Source organism: Leucoraja erinacea, chromosome 32, assembly GCF_028641065.1.
Source record: "Leucoraja erinacea ecotype New England chromosome 32, Leri_hhj_1, whole genome shotgun sequence".
In the NCBI taxonomy this organism is placed as follows: Eukaryota; Metazoa; Chordata; class Chondrichthyes; order Rajiformes; family Rajidae; genus Leucoraja; species Leucoraja erinaceus.
The window spans coordinates 7,081,177-7,102,508 of NC_073408.1; the positions used below are offsets into that span (position 1 = coordinate 7,081,177).

Here is a 21,332-nt window from a genome sequence, read left to right on the forward strand (position 1 = left end):
GGTCAAATGGAGCCACCAATCAAGGCCAGAGGTGATTTCAAACATTCTTTCCAGACTTAACATAAGCTGAGCTGTATTACTGGCTTCACAGAACCATGTTGTGAGAAGGAGTACTTACTCCTATTTCGTATCTTATACTCTAACAGCAGTACACATCTAAATTCAAGTGCAAGATTACAACAAATGGTGGACACTGTCCGGTCCATCACGGTTACTGAACTCCCTATTATCGAAGGGATCTAAAGGAGGCACTGCCTCAAAAAGGCAGCCACCAACATCATTATGGACCCACACCATCCTGGCCACACTCTCACTTTACTCCTGCCACTTGGGAGAAGACATAGGAGTCTGAAAACTGCCCTCCAGGTTCAGAAGCAGTTTATTCCCAACAACCATCAGGCTATTGAATGCTTTGTAAGCATTTCATTGTTCCGTTTCAGTACAGATGACAATTAACTCTTTTGACTCTTGAAATCAATTTCTGGGGTTCATTATTTTAACATAGTAAACAAATCTAGCTAAATTCTGAATTAATCAGCTTCTTAAAACCTGTAGGCAAATTGTAGTTCCAAATATTTAAATTGCTGTGCATTAAACAGCACGATACCCAAATCCAAGCTCAATGGAACATACTCTTCCCGTCTTAACATAATGACAGGAAGAAATTTACCTTCAACTCACAACATTTCCTCATTAAAAAACATGCAAAAAAAGAGTGACCATATATTATTTAAAGATTACAAATATTCTCAGAATTTTCCTTGGTTTTACACAGTATTACCTTTAACTACATGGAAGTTCAGGATAAATCCTATCTGGCTAAAATTAAATTCCAATCAACAACAAACTAATAAAAGGTATAATTGACAGTAATCAAGCAAAATTGATTCACCTACTCATCGATGCCTAGATTGGGCTAAAGACCCAGCTCATGGCTCGGATCTAATCAGTCTTTATGGACCAAAGAACTGAATTCTAGAAGTGAAACGAGAGTAAATGTCTTTAACAATAAGGCAACAATTGATCAACCATAGCTAAGGAACCTTGGTAAAATTGGCATTGCAGTAAACACACTCTGAGGATAAAATTATTACCTCACAGAAAGGAAAATGGCAGTGGTTGGTGAAAGTTATTCATCCTCATCACTGCAGGAGTTCAATGACACTTATTGGTAAGCATGAACATAGTGCTGGAGGAACTCAAAGCATCTGACACTCTGGGAGGAAATGAGCAGGTATTTCAAGTCAGGACCCTTCAACGGATCAAAAAATGGTTCTGACCCGAAACGGCATCTGTCCATTCTCTCCACTGCCTGACCCACTGGGTTCCTCCAGTACTTTGCGTTTTGCTCAGGATTCCAACATCTGTGGTTTCTGGTGTCATCATCTTCAATGATCTTCATTTCAACAAAAGATGGGAAGTGGAGATGTTCATTGATGATTTCACCAATTCAGTTCCACTTACAACTTCTCAAAAATTGAAAGGCCGTGCCTCCATGCAGAAAACTCATGCAGACCAATTATTAAACATGTGGTGATAAGTGGCACATTTGTGCCATCAAATCGGGCAGAGACCATCTCCATCAAGGGAGAGTGACATTCAATAGCATTACCAGCAGAAAGACTTAAATTATCAATATCTTGGAAATCACCATTGACCAGAAACGCAACCACAGCAGGCACATAGAGACTGGCTGCAAGAGATGTCAGAGGCTGCATATCCAGAGGTGAGTGATTCATCTCCTGACACCCCAAAGCCTTGCGATCATCTACAAGCAGGTCAGGAATGTGATGGAGTACTCTTAGCTTGTGGAGGAGGGCAGGAGGGGAATTTTGAGACAGAGGCTGGTAGGTGATAGGTTGAGACATAAGATATAAAAATTAGCTGGCGCCAGGAGGTGGGGGAGTGAAAGGCTAGAGACGGAGGATGACCGGTGATAGGTAGAACCTGAAAAGGGAAGGAAGATGTGCAGATAGAAGCTGGTGGGGAAGGAGATAAAAAAAGGTGATCGAAAGAAAAGGAAACCTAAGTAGATAGGTATATGGATGATAGGCAGAGAGAACCAGGCGTGGGTGGTCATGAATTTAGGTAATGAGGAAGAGTACAAAGGGTAGAAACCCTGATGGACTGGTGGGAGTGGGAAAGGAGCACAGGGGGAGTGAGTTACCTGAAAATGGAAACTTCTACATTCACATTATTCCAAGCAGAATAAAAGGTACTGCTCTTCTGAGTTTGTCTTTGGCCTCATCAAGACAGAGTAATCAGGTACGGGGAATTCAAATGACATGCAACAAGAAGCTCTATTTGGCCATAGCAGACAAAGCACAGGTGCTCTACAAAGTGATTGCCAAGTCTATATAGTCTATCTCACCAATGTATCGAAGGCACATTAAAGTGCAGATAATAGAGGAAAAATTGATCATGTACAGGCAGATGAGATCAGTTTAACTATGCATCATGTTCGACACAAACAAGGGCCCATTCCTGTACTATACTATGCTATGATCTAACGCCACAATTTCAGCACCAAGTGCAAGAGACTAAGTTGGAGGAGGTGCAGGTAAATCTCCATCTCAACTACAAGGGTCCCCGGTTGGTGGCAAGGAAGGAGATATAGGGATAAATGTTCCACCTCCTACCATCGCGGGGAAAAGTGCCAGGGAGCGAGGAGGGATGGGTTGGAAGGGTGAGTGGACTGGGAAGTCACGGAGAGAGCGATCCCTATGGAAAGCAGGGCGGTGGAGAGGAGAAAAGGGACAATGTGGCTGGTGGTGGAATCCTGTTGGAACTGGTCGAAGTGACGAAGGATGATACATTGGATGTGGAGTAGGGTAAAACGTGTGGGAACTCGATCTCTGTTCCACCTGGACAGAGGATGTAGGAAGAGAGAGGAATCAAACAAGATGTTGTTGGCATGTTGTTGAGGAAACATAACTTCCCCTCTGATGTGCTCACCAGAGCCCACACTTGCACAAATGTTCCCAACATCCCCCACTCCACTGTTCCCCTTTGCTTCCATGCTGCTGATTGACCTGCTGAGTTCTTCCAGCAATTTATTTTCTGCTCCAGATTCAAACATTTGCGGAATCTTGTGTCTTCATTTTACAGCATATTTGTCACTGGTGAGTTTATTTAGGTCATTAAACTTTTCAACTGTACATGATCCTTTGGATTATGAAACTCTTATACCAAGCTACATAAGAGGGTGATTAAATCGACATGCAAATGTATATCAATAAAATCTTTGTTGATATTTTCTTCCTTCAAATCAGTCTCTAGCTGGGGACTTGGAAGAGCACTGAGTTCTCTGTATTGGCCAACAGCTATTGCTCAAATAACACTTCCAAAAGAGATTAACTAGCCATTTCTTATTTCATGCTGATGTTGTGTTTGCTCATTTTTTCACATGGTAAATAACCGTGTCTAGACTCTTGAAGTCAGACACTAGCTATGAAGTGTTTTAGGAAGTCCCAAGTACATGTACAGAAAGTCAAGCTTTTTCTTCCTTTACATCTGGGCTTCCAGTTGCAATGGAGCCAGGTTCCAGCTTGTGTGCAACACACAAAGGAAGATGGAGCAACTTCAAACGCTATCCTCGTTAAAATGTTCACCAAACTAATAGTGGTGAACCCAGGACAGATCTTCAGAGATATGCACAGTGAGGACATTGAAGCTATTGACTCTCTCCAACGCCGTCCCGTAGATGAAGACAGGCTCACAAATCCTCAGTTTAACCCCCACCCCCATCCACCCTAAAGTCAACAATAAGCTCCTTGTTAAGATTGAGAGTTAAGTTTTTGTTCTGACACCATTCAATGAGATTATTAATCTCCCCCCTGTACCCTGACCTGTTTCTCGTTCAACAATGGTGGTATCATCTGGGAATTAAAAGGTTTAATTGGAATTGGCTACTGTTCCTTGAACTTACATTAGGCTTTGTTGGAAGTGTATAAGTGCAAACCTCCTTAGTTTGTTATACTGTGTCTGGAAATCCATTTACTGAAATCATGACACTTTTTAACTCCTCGTTCTGGGGTAGAATAAGGCTCAGGTCTTAGTGAAGCCAATCAATTCTATCAAGCAGTAGTTGGTGAAAAAGTATTGATTAATGCTTTTGGTCCTATTTAGACCAATGTGAACCCTGTTTATATCACATTGTACCAGTGGAGCACTTTAAATTGGAATTGTCTCGGGAAGAGACTTGTGAGCTGGCAAGCCAACTTGTCTAGGAACATGTATGGATAAATTAACACCTCTAACCAGATTTAATGGACAGGGGATACTTAAAAACATCTGGATTTTCTAAAGAAGTGCTGTACATTTTATCTAAGGTAAAGTTTGTATCAAAAAATTAAAATATAAAAATGTTTGGTTCTAATTTACTAAAGTTTTCAATTTGAATAGTAAACACAATACTAATACTTCCAGGGTTTTACATACACAAAGTGGAACTGTCTGGTGTATTATAAATTCTTACTGAACTTGACAAAGAGTTACACACCAACATCTGCAAATATTGCCAAAACTACTGAGCCAGCATCATTTATCGAAAAACTGATTATCCACGTAAAACCATAAAACTGCTCAACCAAAATCATGGAACTCCAGTTTTCCAATGCTTCTCATCAGAAGTAGTCTCTTCTGCAGAAAGATGAAACCAGGGCACAATAGGCATTTTGTATACCATGGCACTGGTTTAATGTTCAAGTGAGAACAGCATGCACCAGGTTTTAGACATTTTTCTCCTTGGTATCTGACTAATCACCAGGCTTATTCCTGGGATTAGAGGGTTGCCTTACCAAGAGACTTTAGACAACTTGGGTTAGTATTCCTCAGAGTTTATAAGGATGATGGCTGACCTTATTCAACCATATAAGATCCTAAGCGGGCTTGACAGGTAGATGTTAAGATGTTTCCACTGAACAAGAGAATAAAATACAAGACCACTCTTTTAAACTGAGGTATATAGAAACTCTTTCTCCCAGAGGGGAGGGAATCTCTGGAATTCTCTGTCGCATGGGGTGATGGAGGCTGGATCATTAGAAATATTTACGGTGGAGATAAATAAATATTAGAAAAATCAAGAAATTAAGGTATATGGGGAACTGGCACAAAAATTGAGTTGAGGCCAGAGGTCAGCTATGTTCATACTGAATGGTGGAACAGTCTTGATGGGTCAGTTGCCCACTTCTTCTCTTATTTCATTGTGTTTTTGTGTTCTTGTAATCTATCCAATACAACATTTTAATTACAAAGAACTGTAACCTCTCATTTTGATATGGATCTATTAACTATAATGCCACATGCCAAATGATGAGACATAACATAAATATGCAATCTACAGCTTCTTTATATTGAGCATTATTTTGTTAGGAACAGAATCCCCATAACACACAGTTTTTCCATCGCCATGTGAACCACAGACACTGTAGGCTTGTGCTTTAAGAATAACTTCCACGGTCTCAAAACACCCTAAAAGTGCACTGCAACAAATTACAAGGCAACAGAGAAAGAGCAGGAGAATAACTTATTAATTGTTTGCGATTTCGGCATCATTGGCACAGCCAGCATTTATTACCTAAGGGAGGCAATGGAAAACTATCACTAACTGGCAGATGGTATTTAAAGTCCAACGCATGGAGTGTGTCTGAAGTATGTACAGGTCAGATGGTGTAGATTATCCCCCCTGAAGGACAGCGGTGAACCAGATGTTGTGTCAAACTAATGGTTATTTTGTTGGTCATTACTAGTGACTAGTTGTTGTTCTTTTTCCAAATTTCAAACCATTAGCTGAATTTAAGGTACGCAACTGCCGTAGCAGGATTTGAATTTGGGGTTCTGGATTTTTGAGGGCCAGACATGTGGATTCCGAATCCATTCATTTGAGCGACAACCTACGTCATCCTGGCGACAACCTACGTCATCTTGGTGACATAGAAACATAGAAATTAGGTGCAGGAGTAGGCCATTCGGCCCTTCGAGCCTGCACCGCCATTCAATATGATCATGGCTGATCATCCAACTCAGGATCCCGTACCTGCCTTCTCTCCATACCCCCTGATTCCCTTAGCCACAAGGGCCACATCTAACTCCCTCTTAAATATAGCGACAACCTACATCATCCTGGCAGCAGCACCTACGTCAGGCTACGATCGTTGGCGTCAAGCCCACAGGCACCGAATGTCGCCGAAAAGTTTTGAACATTTCAAAATCCAGCGGCGACCAGAAGAAAAGGTACGACTCTTTGGGTGACTGAGGGGACCATACAGGCAACACCCTGGCGACAATGTGGTGACAGCCTAGTCGCCTAAAAAATCGCCTAAGTGGGACAGGGGCATTAGTAGTGTGGTTATGACCCAGAAAACAACCATAATCCAGCGCAACACTGGAGAGACCATGCTTCTGCAAGATTGCTCAAAGACTGGCTTCCCAACAGAATGTGGTCCAGGTTTTTCAGTAATGTTACATAAGAATTGTTGTGGCCCGAATATGGAAACAATGCTTGGGGTGGGAGGGTGACTGACACCAGGAAGCACCTGTCAAATTTCCAATGTGGTACAAAATGATTCAGAAATGTTCTTTATTACATTTCACTCTGAGAAAAAAGAGATCAGTTTCAGTTGAATAAGAAATAAGGCATTATACTATTGAATTTCCAATCAACAATTTCCTAACTGTAAACAATCTGTCACAAGAGAAAAGGAAAATTAAACATGGAAACTAAATCCCAAGGTTTAAGTATAGAATCTAGAGCTTATTAAAGCTTTTATTAAATTAAATGGACTTATAGCAGATGTTGAAAATGGCTCTTCCCTCAAAGCATTTATTATATATATGGAACCAATATTAAGACATTTATTTTTGCATGTCACTGTAATAATCTTCAGTTAATATTTGCTTTTAACATTTCTGTATCACAATGAGGAATACAAATGCTGGATCCATACTCCATCCGTGACTGCAGGTTTCACCCACACAATAAGCCAGCGTCCCCAAACACTGTCCTTCATGTAAAGTGTCAGGGCTTACAAACATTTTCTATACTTTTTTTGTCCAATTTCACATTGATCATCCAACCTTGCAGTGCTTACACTTTCACAGAGGGCTTTGTGGAGGGATGAGGCACTATAACATTTATTTAGCAGTAGGTCCATCCAGAAGTACTGGAATGTACAGGTACATGAAACTAAGAAAACATTCTCTGCATTACTTCAGTGAATGTTCTCAAATACTCTCCATACCTCATAAACCACGTGTAACTGAGGCCCACAAATTCTTACATTCGGTTCTAGTATGTGTGCACAATACATGACAAAGGTTTTTTACAATGAACATGAATATTTGTGGTGTACTTGTTATAAACAAAGCACTTTATTTATCTACAATTTCTAAAGACCAAATTAGTTTGTTAAAAGACACTCTGGTTAGGCTTTAAAGATTTTTTTTTGTCTGTTATTGAATTAAAACCAGAAAAAGTCTGTTAAAATTAGATCTGGAACGGGTTTCTACAATAAACGCACACATTTTTAAAACAAGCATTGTTTCTGCTAACTTGACCGCATTTTTAGCTTCATTCTTGGAGGAAAGTATACTCACCTCTGCCTCAATCTCTTTTCTCTCCACCTCTTAATTGAATCTGTATCTTATTTAGAATGCAATTGAAAATATCATATAACCTAATTTTTCCCTCAATTTTTATTGGAGTTTTGAATAATTGTGGCACGATTTGCTTGGACCAAATATCAATTCCTGCAAACTTTGTAGAAGTTGTATTTATCATAAATAATTTATGAAATAATTTATGCGCTAATTACAAAATAATTTTTGAAATTATCTTCAGCAAAATACATAATTTTCAAATTCAATACACTTATACTCGCTAGTAGCACATTGAGAGAACATCCAGGTACGAGGGGATTACATGAGATTTATGTTGTCGCCCCTCTATTTTGCATTCACTATCATTTCAGCTCTAGATTTCTTTTCAAAATTCAATGTTTGCTTTAATATATTTAATCACAAGCATTTTGGGGTGGATGGATGAAAGCATCTTACCTGTGAGCTTGGGCCAACATCTTTGATTAATGTCAGGTCATCATGTTTTGGTGTGTAACCTCTGATGTAGGTGCAACATAAATCACAAAGCAAACCTGATAATAATGCACATTTCTGTGGTCATAAATAACTATCGTATGTACACAAACTAATTATGAGCAACAATCCACTAACCTTTCAATCAGGGTCCCGCACATCAATCGGATAAACTTTTGCATGTTCTCACTACACACCCAGCTCCAGTGGTCTTTCATCAATAAGCACAGAAGATCCAGTGCTATATCCGCCAAGACTGTTTCAGAATCCTCTGTCCAAAATGGAAATGAAAATAAATGCACTTGACAAGATCACAATAAATAAACAAGATCACAATAAACGTAATTTAGTTTGAACTTAGGTTCAAATGACAATAAATGTTATTTTATTCTATTCTATAAAAACATCTTTAATTATTTTTTTTTAATCATAATGTGAGTGTTAATAAACTTTTCAGAGCTTACTTCTAATAAACACATTTAATAAATTTGTAGTCTGCTTACAAGTATTGAATTTATTTGCTAAGATTTTAACATAAAATGACTGACAGTCAAGACCACAGATAACGTGTTAATACGTTCTAGGAAGTGTAATAAATTCAGTCCTCTGACCAGAGATACACAAATTGCATTTGTTTGCATATAGTATACTATGTATAAACGCAGCTATAATTTCTACAATGTGAAACCAAAAAGTATTAAAAATATTCTTTAATAAAATCTGACAATGTGCACTTTAACCACATGTGATTTTTAAAAAATTACAAATCTCAAATTGTGGAGTACAGAGGCAAATAAATAAACAATGGGTCCTTGTCCCAAACATTATGGAGGGCACTGTACTTACCTTCCAATAAATGTTAAAAGCAGCCCTGTAGGGGGTTCATAACCCCAGGAAATAAATCACCGAAAATTGAAAATGGGAAATAATTTCAAAATTATTTTGTCAAGCAAGCTCCTTGTTCTGAATGCTGTTGCAGGGAATAACATTCTAAGGATAAATAGAATCTAATTTATCATTTTTGAGGGAGAGACAAAGATGTGTTAAAATAATCCAAAATTGTAAAAATTCAATGAGAAATATTTAATCTTTTTCTATGTGTGAAAAAATATGTATTTATTAAACTTCCTGAATAATAAATAACATTTGGACAAAATAGGAGGAACTATTTGAGGACATGGTTTGTGTCGTTCATTATGTTGAATGCCTAGCTTGGTAAGAATAGTCTTATACTTCCACCTAATGGTATTTGGGAGATTCAAACAAAAAAACTTACAAAGGTGTTTGTTATGTGCAGGAAAGAACTGCAGATGCTGGTTTAAATCGAAGGTATACACAAAATGTTGGAGTAACTCAGCGGGCAGGCAGCATCTCTGGCGTGAAGGATTGGGTGACGTTTCGGGTCGAGACCCATCTTCAGACGGATGTCAGGGGAGTGGACGGGACAGACATAGAATGCAGTCGGAGACAGTAAGACTGGTGGGAGAACTGGGAAGGGGGAGGGGATAGAGAGAGAGGGAAAGAAAGGGCTACTTGAAATTAGGGAAGTCAATGTTCATACAGCTGGGGTGTAAGCTACCCAAGCAAAATATGAGGTCCTGTTCCTCCAATTTGCACTGGGCCTCACTCATTAGACAATGGAAGAGGCCCATGACAGAAGGGTCAGATTGGGAATGGGAGGGGAGTTAAAGTTTTTTTTTCAATTTGCAAAGCCAATGAATTAGTTTTGAAGCCTACTCTCTATTCAAATCTAGAAGTCACAGCCCCTTCTAATATCTAATCTAATATCCAAATCTAGAAGTGACATGGCTACCGACAAATAGCAATGTGGCAATTGGCATATACATTCATTACAATAGAGAGGTTAATAAAACAGCAAAAGCACTTGCTCTTCTTTGACATGTTGCCAGAAGTTCAACATTCATCTACTGCAACTTTAAACCAAGTTTCATTTGAAAGTTCACACCTCAACCAGCACATTCCTCACTTCCACACAAGAGCAGTTCCTTAACACATTACCAGAATGTTAGTCTAAATGTTGATGCTTAATCCAGAGCCTAACCCAGAGGCAAGAATGCTACGCCCAGAATCACTGGTCACAGTATTAATCAGTGTCATCATTTCTGATCTTTCGTGTCCCCAAAATGTATCAGGCCAGTACAAATTGTGAGTTAACTAAAATAAAATGTCATTAAAGGCTTTGCTACAGTTCAAAACAATATGGAAGGACAATATCAGAGCTAGTTCGCACACACAAGACTCAAGAAATTGCATGTTGGAACTATTACTTGCAGAACAGAGCAGCTGCTGAAAATCGAAACTAAAGAGATTCATGAAAATACCAAGCAGATCAGGTAATATCTGTAAAGTGAAAAAATATTGAGTTGTTTCAGGTGGTAAACGAAGTCAGAACTTTTCAGTTCTGATACCAACAGGAAAGAATGTCTTTTTGAAAATGTTGTATTCAACAGTGCATCCCAAGGCAACAACATTCGTAAATCGAAGATGAGGAATTATCTTTGAACTCATGTTGATATTTGTTGGAACAGTGTAGGAAACCAGACCAGACAGGCCATAAGATCAAATTCCCTACGTAAAACTCTCCACCTCTACACCTCTTATTACAGTCACTATACTTCTTAAAGCCCATCTCTTTGTCTAACTTTTGACCAGCACAAAGTTGACTTTTGACTTACACTATAACACAAAGTGCTGGGCTAAATCAGCGGGGCAGGCAGCATATGTAGAGAGAATGGACCTGTCGACATTTCGGGTCGGAACCCAACCAGACCTGCAGAAGGGTCCCAACCCAAAACGCCACGTGGCCATTCCCTTCACAGATGTTACCTGACCCCCCGCTAAAATGCTTCAGCACATTGTGTTTTGTTCAAGATTTCAGCATCTGCAGTTCTTTGTGTCTCATTTATTTATGTAGGTGTCACAATGCTTCTGCAAATGACCTTTGAATGCCGTGCTACATTAAAGGTCCTATTTAACAGCTGCTATTGTTGAGCCAATGCAAAACAATACCAGCGAGTAGTTATGGTCAAATGCTTACCACAATTATATAGCTGGTTGGAAGATGGCTCACTGCTTTTCGGCTTCTTGTCTGAGTAATTATGTTCTTTGAATGCATCTCCTTTGGACACTTTCCCCTTCACATTCAGGTGCGTTCTTCCCAGTTGCTTTCCCTGTTCCAGGATGAAGTCCTCCATACCTGCTGCGCAAAGACCTTCGGATAACTGAGTAAAACCACAGTTACATAATAACAAGATCATATTCTGGCAAAATTATTCAACAACATAGTTCTCCCAAAAGTTAATTTAATATATATCATTTAAAAATATGTAATGTAACCAATAATGCTAGCAATATGCGAGCATGTCTATGTGTACAATAAGAGGGAAATACTAGATAAAGGGCAATATAAATTTACGGAATGGCAATACAAATTCAGTTTTTCGAAAGCTAATTATACTCTGCTCATTCAAAAATCTTATGCAACCATTTGAGTACATGTTAGAATAAGAGTCATGAAAACTACTTAACAGCTGAATATTCCCTTCCAGAAATAATTTTGTTGCCACTGAAAAATATTTGGTACTTTCCTTACTAAATTACAGATTTTAATTCCTTGCATTTCCACGTGCCTATCTAAAAGCCTCTTAAGTGCCACTATTGTGTGTGAAGTTCATCTGTCTCCACATGTTCCATTTCCTTCATTCCCTGCATATCCATGTGCCTGTCTAAAAACATCTTATATGCTACTGTTGCCTCTACCTCCACCTCTATCCCTGGCAGCACGATTCAGGCACCCACCATGCCATAATCAGTCAAATGCTACCATGGAGTAAACGACAATCACTTTGACTCAAGGATTCAGTTATAATCCAAGCACACATATCAAACCTAGTTGTAACATTATATTCAAAAGAAGGCACACCAGACCACACATCCTAAAGTACTGTATTATCACAAAATCTATGTACAAGTTCTGAAACGGAACATGATTTCCGTGCCTTCTAATTCAGCGATAAAGGTGTTATTCTGAATTAACCTATATTAACCTATACAATTCCAATCAATTTGCAGCCACATTCAATTCTCAGCATAAAGCATTGGAATGCAGCAGCAATTTAATTTAATAGTCTGAGTTTATCCATGAAAAATACATGTACACTTGCAGCCCATTTACTTCTTTAAAAAAAGCTCAGTTGACAAGGACGGGGTTGATTTCATTGCCCTTTCTCCCTGCTAACTGAGGTGGGAACAATGAAATAAATCAGAATGGTCTACAAAGGCTGAAGGTTCACAGACAGATTTTCAAATGGATGAACTTTCCCTGACTGTATCCAGCGGTCATTGTGACGTCAGTGTTGACGCCAACAAGCTGGATTCCTCTCCTCCAGTTTATAGTTGCCTTTTGATCTTTATTGAGTGTTAAAATGATTTATTTCTCTTGTATTCCAAATGCCTTATTACACATGGCAATGCTCAATGCCTTTCAGACTGTGCTTGGATGCTGAAATAATCATGAAACAATTTTGTTAATTCCCCACATTATCTTGAAACCATCACTTTTAAATTGGGACCAGAGAGGACAACAACTATGCAATGCTTGGACATAATATCCTAGGTGTTTAATCAGTGCAGTAACCAAGCAAAATTGACACTGAGCCTGAAGGAGCTACCAGACTCATGGCTAGTTTTGCTCTAAGTTCTGTTCAGAACGTAGTTTTTGAGCTCCAATACAGCTGGCATAACATATATGGCTGAATGGCGTAATACGCTACAGGCAAAAATTAGAGAGATGGAGTACTATATTAAAGGTATGTTTTGACCAATTGGGGCAACAATATCATCCAAAAATCGCATGGTGCTCAGCCCTACTAAATTTCTCAAATGTTTCCTAATGGTTGGAGATGAGCTCAGGGCAAAAATGATTTCCAATCTAATCAACTGAATGTTTTGCCCACCATGTATTATTTGTATCACTTTAGATGTAATTTTTGAGTTGTAAATTTGCCAGGCAACCATTTTTTACTGGGTCCAAGACTCTTTCACTGTGCACTTTTCTTCCATCTCAAGCCAATCTTAATATTTAAATTTTAAGCCAAAAGATCCATTCCTCTTTCTAACATTTTTACGGACATAATGAACAATAAGGAACAGAGGGGTCACAAACTTTACCCACGTGTTGGTTAATAAATCTTTTTCATTGTGGACTAAATTATATAAACACACACTTCCATGCTAAATATTTACTACTGAACAAGCAACAAATAGTTCTTTGTAATGTTCCCTATCAACTAGGGTGCCTGCCGTTTTGCTATGAAATGCCACAAACAGATCAATCTGACCAACTGGTTTTGTAGTCTCTTTGTTGCACTGTCTAATTGATCATGTTTCCAATAACAATGAATTTGAGTTAAAAATCTATAACTCATTGTTATTAAGCACAGCAGCATGAAAACTTATTTCCATTTTGTGCAACAAACAAATTTTTGAAAGACCTGAGCTTAACCTCAGCTGCAGCAAAATTGACCATACCTTGCAATGCACTGCTGCTGGTATTGCGTAAGTAATTGAATATCCACCTTCATTACCCAATGAGTATCCACCTTCATTACCCAATGTATGAGCACGTTATAAGGCACTAGTCAAGTATAACATGCGTTTCAGATCAAAAATCACTCAAAACAAACAAGCCCAACCAGTAATTTATATCACCAAAGGTTCAATACGAGTGGCATATGGAATATACATTAGGCATGTTGTAGATAAATACGCTGTATTAATAGCATCACCGGTACAGGCAATAAACACGGGAAGGCTTTTCCAGTACCAAATAAAACTTTATTTGTTCTGAATGCAAACCAAACAGATTTTGCCACTTGAGCCAGCTCGTGAAAACAAGATACTTAATACCACAAGAAATGAAAGCAAAATAAATTGTTGGAATACAGATGGAGTAAAATATCCAAAGTCAGAGTCACCTGCAACCCAGACGGCCCAATGATCCATTCAGGAAACATTGGATTATTCAAAATAGTGCTGCAATATCTAAAAAAATGCACCAAACTATTTTTCCTCAGCAATATAACCTCTACAGTTCTTTCTGATTGTTTTATTTTTGCATTTTGCAAATACAATGTTATAGAACATTGGATTTATGCCTGAATTTTTACTGTATAATGTATGTATAATATCTATTCATACATCACAAAATCCTATAAGGCTATGGAGTGAGAGCTGGGAGTGGAAGGAATCTAAACCACACCACTTTGGCTGACATGGCACATTGGGCTGAAGTCTCATATTGTGTCATAAATTTGTACGATACTATTACACTTATAAATTTGTTACAAACACACAGCCAATTTTTTAAATTATCCTCATCTCATTGAAATATGGAGCATAACACCTACTTTGGCATTCATAACAAACTAAAAAAGCTAACTCAGTAGAACACCATGTGTGTAAGTAATAGTCTTGAAGAACAGTTTATATATGAAGAGGAGTCCTGTCCCGAAACATCATCTGTCCATTCCCTCCACAGATATTGCCTGACCTCCTGAGTTCCTCCAGCACTTTGTGTTTTGCAAAAGTGTATATTTACTGCCCTTTGGTAACGTGCCTGTTTATTAAGAGGTGCATTTTTCACCCTCTGTAACTCCATACATAAAATACTTTCTGGAAATGTGGTATTTAATTTATAGTTCATTTTCTGCAAATGTCATTAGATGAAAATGTCTCTTTTAAGTTAACTCATCAAAGCCTGAAGCTAAGTGTACCATTGATACCCTCAGAGCAGACACTTCTCCCAGGGCAAAGGCAATGTCATTTTACCAGTGGAGAGGAGTGAAAGGAGAATGCACATTTCCTCAACTAAAAATGTTGCCTCCTCTTTTTTAAGGAAAGCTGAGTTGATCAATTTTAGGGATTTAATATTGGGTTTGATTGTATTTGTTATCTGATTTCAAAACTCCCAATGTTTTGGCATCTGGTTCAATAGAAGATGGTAACCTTTCAGGGTTAGTTCTGACTACACAATGGACAACACAAGTCTCTCAAGCTATAATAAGTCTGGTATATTTTTCACTAAACTACCTGGCCAGCGTTCAAGCCAAAGGGTAATCTAAACAAAAATATATATCATGTGTTTTAAGTATATTCGGAATCCAAGTGAGCAACATTATCTGGAAATGAAATAAATACCAGAAACGAATGATAATATTATTTTTGGTCAGATCTTACATGGACTACATGGAAATAATGAATAACTTTCAATGTTCAGTTTTATTGCAGAAATAAAAAAGAAAACCAGAGACTTACAGCATTTTCTTTGTAGCAGTATGTGATTTTTGCTTGAATGTCTCCAACACTTAGTACCGGAGCAATCTTACTGGAGGCAAACCTTAGACGGGATCTGAAATAAATAAGTTTAACAGTTGTTCAATCGGAATAAAAGTATCAATTTCTGTAGGGACAGGAAAAATCTGCAGATGCTGGAATATTGAGCAAAAAAACAAAGTGCCGGGGGAACTCAGCAGGGTAGGCAACATCTATGGAAGGAAAAGACAGATAACATTTGTCTGAAGAAAGGTCCCGACTAGAAATATTAATTTCTATAACATCCTATTACTATATTTCTATAATTTCTATATTTTCCTTTCCGAAGAGACACAAATGCTGGAGTAACTCAGCGGGATAGGCAACATCTCTGGATAGAAGGAATGGCTGACATTTTAGATTGAGACCCTTTGGGTCGAGACCTTTCTTTAGACTGGTCTCGAGCCAAAACGTCACCCATTCCTTCTTTGCAGAGATGCTGCCTCTCCCGCTAAGTTACTCCAGTATTTTGTGTCTATCTTCGGTGTAATCCAGCATCTGCAGTTCCTTCATACACATTTCTCTTTACGATGTCTGTTGACAGCAGCCTCAAATTGGACGGGAAGCGAATCTCACTGCTAAAAACTTACAACTAACCAGAAAGTAACATGCACGATTTGTAATTTAAAAAAATATATATTTTACGGCACAAAATAAAGTCTGGAATATGCACACATGATTAACACAGAAACCTATATGGCTTGAAATATTTAATGAGAGATTACAATCAGGTAAAATATTTTGTTTGGTGCATCGAGGTTGTTAAGTGACAAATGAAAATATACTTTTGCCTCTTGCAATAAAGCAGAACATTTTTCTGTTTGTTTTTGTAGAAACAATGAGGAAAACGAACAATCACTTGAGAGATGCAAAAATCTGCAAATATGAAAAGTTCTTTATAGAAACAAGGAAAAGCAGATGCTGGTTTACAAAAGACGACATAAAGTGCTGGAGTAAAGCAGCGGGTCAGGCAGCATCTCTGGAGAACATGGACCCTTCTTCAGTCTCCAGATTAAGGATCTTTAATGTATTTTACAGATACCCACTTGTTGGCTTTCTTTCCATCTCCTTGGAACTTGCTATCTGCTTCGCACTCTCCCAATTCCTCAGTAGGACTCTGAGGGTCTGTTCGGGGGAATGCTGTCTTCAATGTATCCACAATTGCACTAACGACAATCTGCAAGAAAGACAGACCATGCTAATACATTGCCCTGGCAAATGGTCTCATCAACTCAATTAAAATTCATCACTAACAGGAACCCCTAATGCTGAGAATGGCCCAATCAGACAATCAGCAACTATTTTGGATTTCTCCATAGCCACATTTACTTTTCATTGCTCTGCAATAAAGCTGGATGTTGGCTGCAGCAGCCCACACTTGTGATGCAGTTATACCCATTAACAATTAACTTAATGCGTCAGATCCTGAGGCAGCATCTCTGGATTGCCTCGATGGCCTTTGACAGTCTGTCAATGGCCTTTGGACCTTTGTACTGTTCTTGGTTATCTGATAATGGGAAATGTTCGCAGACATATCAAATAGATTTTTTTAAATTAAACAATAAACTTACATAAAAACATCTGTAAACAGCGACAACTTAAGTGATAAAATAAAATTATGATACAACAAAGAAGACCATACAAACCAGTCAAGGTCAGTGACTGCATTCAAATGCAGTTGTCACACATTTGTCTGCCATCCTCAGTGCAAATCCAAACTGCTGGACCTCAGGTCTGGTCTGCTACTCAGATAGGTACATGGATAGGAAAGGTTTAGAGGGATATGGGCTAAACATGGGTAAATAGGACTATCTTAGATGTGGCGTCATGATTGGCATGTTGGGCTGAAGGGCCTGTTTCCTTGCTGGAGGACTCTATGACTTAGGTATGGAGTGCTCTATCCCCAGACTTGGTGATAAATCCACTGGCGGAGCTGCATCTGACTTCCAATATTCTTGGTATTTCCATCTATGCTGGCTCTAACAGCAATCCCATTGCCTGTCTTATTTCCCTGTAACCTATTCTTATTCACCTCTGCTTCTCTAACCATCTGCCGATAATGGGAGTATTGGAATACAAACCAGCACATCTTTGGGATGTGGGAGGAAACAGGAGCATCGTTGGAAACCAACATAATCACAGGGAAAACATATAAAATTGCTACCGAACACCAAAGATTTGGATCAAACCTAGGTTCACTGCAGCTGTGCCACCTTCAATCTTGTTTCTGAACTCTATGCCACAACATTTACGAAGAACTGACCTGCTGGAAGGACATCAGCAGTTCGATTTGGACCCAGCAAAAAAATAAACAAGTACATGTTGACCTCTAACTTACAGCTTTCCGTTAAAAGCATATAAATAAAAGGGCTCTCGAAGAGAGGATGATCAATAAAAATGTTCCCAAATAGTAATAACCTTGTCAATCCTGGACACAAAGGACTTCTTCACAAAAGCAATCCTGGCATCAGTGTTGAGGGCCAGGAATTCCTGCATCTCCTCAGAGTACGCACTTTCCGGAATGGCACAAAGTTGCTGCATTGGAAGATGAAAACCTTATTTTCTTGCATACTCCATACATAATACAAAAAAGTTATGACACAAGTTAGCGACCGCAATTAGAAAATATAACCTTTCCTTAAGTTTCAGTTCCAAAAAATAGTTCACAAAGGTAAACTATGATAAGCAATTTGATACATAAGGAAGCTGTAATTAAATACAAAAATGGAAGTAAAAATTCCCCCTCTGTCTGCTCTGCTATTCAATATAATAGTTCAATATTAACCAAGCCCTATATAATTGCAGAAAGGTTTTATTTATACTTCAAGTCCCCTGTTGGCTCCAGGGAGACTATCTTTCTATGGATGGACTCCCAACATAAAAATTCCAAGAGAAACCATCTCTCACTATTACTCTTTGTGCAATGCAATGATGCAGGCCAGATTACAGTAATATTGCTGAGTATGCTGAGAGAATGGAGCAGCTGGGCTTGTACACTCTGGAGTTTAGAAGGATGAGAGGGAATAGCATTGAAACATATAAGATTGTTATCGACTTAGACACACTAGAGGCAAGAAACATGTTCCCGATGTTGGGGGAGTCCAGAACCAGGGGCCACAGTTTAAGAATAAGGAGTAAGCCATTTAGAACGGAGACGAGGAAACACTTTTTCTCACAGAGAGTGGTGAGTTTGTGGAATTCTCTGCCTCAGATGGCGGTGGAGGCGGACTCAGGGGATATGGGGGAGAAGGCAGGAATGGGGTACTGATTGGGAATGATCAGCCATGATCACATTGAATGGCGGTGCTGGCTCGAAGGGCCGAATGGCCTACTCCTGCACCTATTGTCTATTTTTGTAAGCCACAGTTTGCACAGCCAAATTGTTAACAAGCTGATTAAAATGGCCATTCTAAAGTGTTCTGTGATCCGAATTTAGATGCTCTATGCAATTTCTACGACACCATTAAACACAGTCTGCATGAGAAATTCCTGTGGGAGAGTGGGTATAAGTCAGAAGAAGGATCTCGACCTGAAACTTCACCCACAGCATTTTGTGTCTATCTTCTGGGTGTAAACCTTGATGGGTGACCAGATGGAAACACCTCCCTCATCGAGGATGATACATGCATTAGTTTGTTCCTACCTTCAGAAATGACTCAAGGAGACTTTTTCGAGCCTCAACTTTATCAGTGTCCATATTTCCAAATGGCAAATCTGGAAATAGTTTCTTTGGTCCTTTGATATCTGGAAACCAACAAAAATCTATTACTGGGAAAAACATAATTAATCCCCATTGAAAAGAATTTTAATAATTTTGCCAATAGTAATTGATGACATTTAAATCTATTACACTTGTGTTAAAATCAGAAAGCATCAAAATTTTGTTGCTTAAAAGTATAAGCAACCACACAGACAACATTAGAGAAAAGAAAGTCAGATTTGCATTGGTTTCTTGGGATGTCCCAATTTAAAGGCATTAAAATATTTCTGCCACAAATTTAGTTTTATATTTAGAGATACGGCGCAAAAACAGGCCCTTCGGCCCATCGAGTCCACACCGACCAGCGATCCCAACACATTAACACTACCCTACACACATTCGGAACAATTTACATTTCTACTAAGCCAATTAACCTACAAACCTGTACGTCTTTGGAGTATGAGAGGAAACCGAAGATCTTGGAGAAAACCCACACGGTCACGGGGAGAAAGTACAAAATCCATACACACAGCACCCGTAGTCAGGATCAAACCCGAGTCCCTGGCGCTACAAGTGCTGTAAGGCAGTAAGTCTACTGCTGCACCACCGTGCCGCCCTTTTGGTAAAATGTAAGATCAGAAGTCAAATAGAACAGTGGTGCAGCTGGTAGAGATGCTGCCTCATAGCACCAGATCAATCCTGACCACAAACACTGTCTGTGTAGAGTTTGCACATTCTCTGTGACCGTGTGCTCTGCTTTCTTTCCACATACCAAAGATGTATAGGTTTGTAGGTCAATTGGCCTCTAAAAAATATAGCGAGTGGATGAGAAAATAGGATAACATATGCATAACATAGACCTTGTGTGAATGGGTAACTGATGGTCAGTGTGGACTCAGTGGGCCAAAAAGCTTTAAACAAAGGTGTGTGGGTGTGTATGTATGTGTGTTCCATTTAACAAGTTAATTAAGACCTGTAAATTGCCCTGGTGTAGATGGGTGGTCGAAACTAGCCTCCTTCTATGTTATAAGGAAATATGAAATATGGAAAATTATCTGTTCCTCCACCAGCTCATTCAGACATCCTGTTTCATTGCTGTGCTCTTACTTTTGATGATCTTACGAAGTTCTGTCTTTTCCTCCATTCTGGTTTGCAAATTCAGGAACTCGCTGTAGCGTCGATTAACTGTGTGATATGCCACCTGCTGGAGGGTTCCAGGATTGTCAGTGTCCAGTGCCGTCTCATACTGTGAACCGACAGCAATGTATCCGTCAGTGCAAACCAAGTGACACACCAGCCAAGCACACTCACACACAAATGCAATTTATTCTCTGTAAATGCCACACTTAAGAAAACCAAGAACAAATATATATTTTTCATATTCTTAAACTATAATGAAACTTTAATACAGGGTACTGCATATTAATAAATCGGCTAGTTTCAAAAACATATTATTTTCTACATATTCCCCTCTTCCATTATGGATGAGGCTCTCACTAGGGTCTCTTTGAAATCCCGCAGCTCCGCTCTTGCTCCACCTCCCCCCCCCCCAATAGTAACAAGGACAGAGTCTCCCTTGTCCTCACCTTCCACCCCATCAGCCGTCCCATACAGCACATAATTCTCATTCAACATTTTCGCCACCTCCAACGGGATCCCATTACTGGCCACATCTTCCCATCTCCACGCCATTCTGCTTTCCGCAGAGACCGTTCTCTCCGTAACTACCTGGTCAACTCATCCTTTCCCACCCCCTCCCCAGGTACCTTCCCCTTCAAACACAGGAGATGTCCCTTTACCTCCCCCCTCAACTCCATCCAAGGTCCCCAACAGTCTTTTCAGGTGACTCAGAGGTTTACTTGATCCTCCTCCAACCTCACCTACTGTATCGGCTGTTCCAAGTGTCAACTCCTGTATACTAGCAAGACCAAGTGCAGGCTCAGCGAACACCTCCGCTCAGTCCGTTTAAACCTACCTGATCTCCCGGTTGCTCAGCACTTTAACTCCCCCTCCCATTCTCAATCTGACCTTTCCATCCTGGGCCTCCTCCATTGTCAGAGTGAGACCCAGCGCAAATTGGAGGACCAGCACATATTTTGCTTGGGTAGCTTACGCCCCACCAGTATGAACATTGACTTTTCTAACTTCA

The 21,332-nt window shown here is 39.3% G+C and overlaps 1 protein-coding gene across 1 annotated transcript in view; it reads right to left on the minus strand.

Annotated features, from left to right (window-relative positions):
• The window catches only part of snx19b (sorting nexin 19b), an 88,326-nt gene that overhangs the window by 63,756 nt on the left and 3,238 nt on the right, over positions 1 to 21,332 (minus strand). The window contains exons 2-8 of the mRNA XM_055660654.1: positions 20,291 to 20,429; positions 19,127 to 19,227; positions 17,902 to 18,018; positions 16,530 to 16,660; positions 15,427 to 15,520; positions 11,150 to 11,333; positions 8,230 to 8,362 (exon numbers count right to left, since the gene is read on the minus strand). Of these exons, the coding sequence (XP_055516629.1) occupies positions 8,230 to 8,362; positions 11,150 to 11,333; positions 15,427 to 15,520; positions 16,530 to 16,660; positions 17,902 to 18,018; positions 19,127 to 19,227; positions 20,291 to 20,429 (899 nt within the window). The remainder of the gene's footprint in view (positions 1 to 8,229; positions 8,363 to 11,149; positions 11,334 to 15,426; positions 15,521 to 16,529; positions 16,661 to 17,901; positions 18,019 to 19,126; positions 19,228 to 20,290; positions 20,430 to 21,332) is intronic.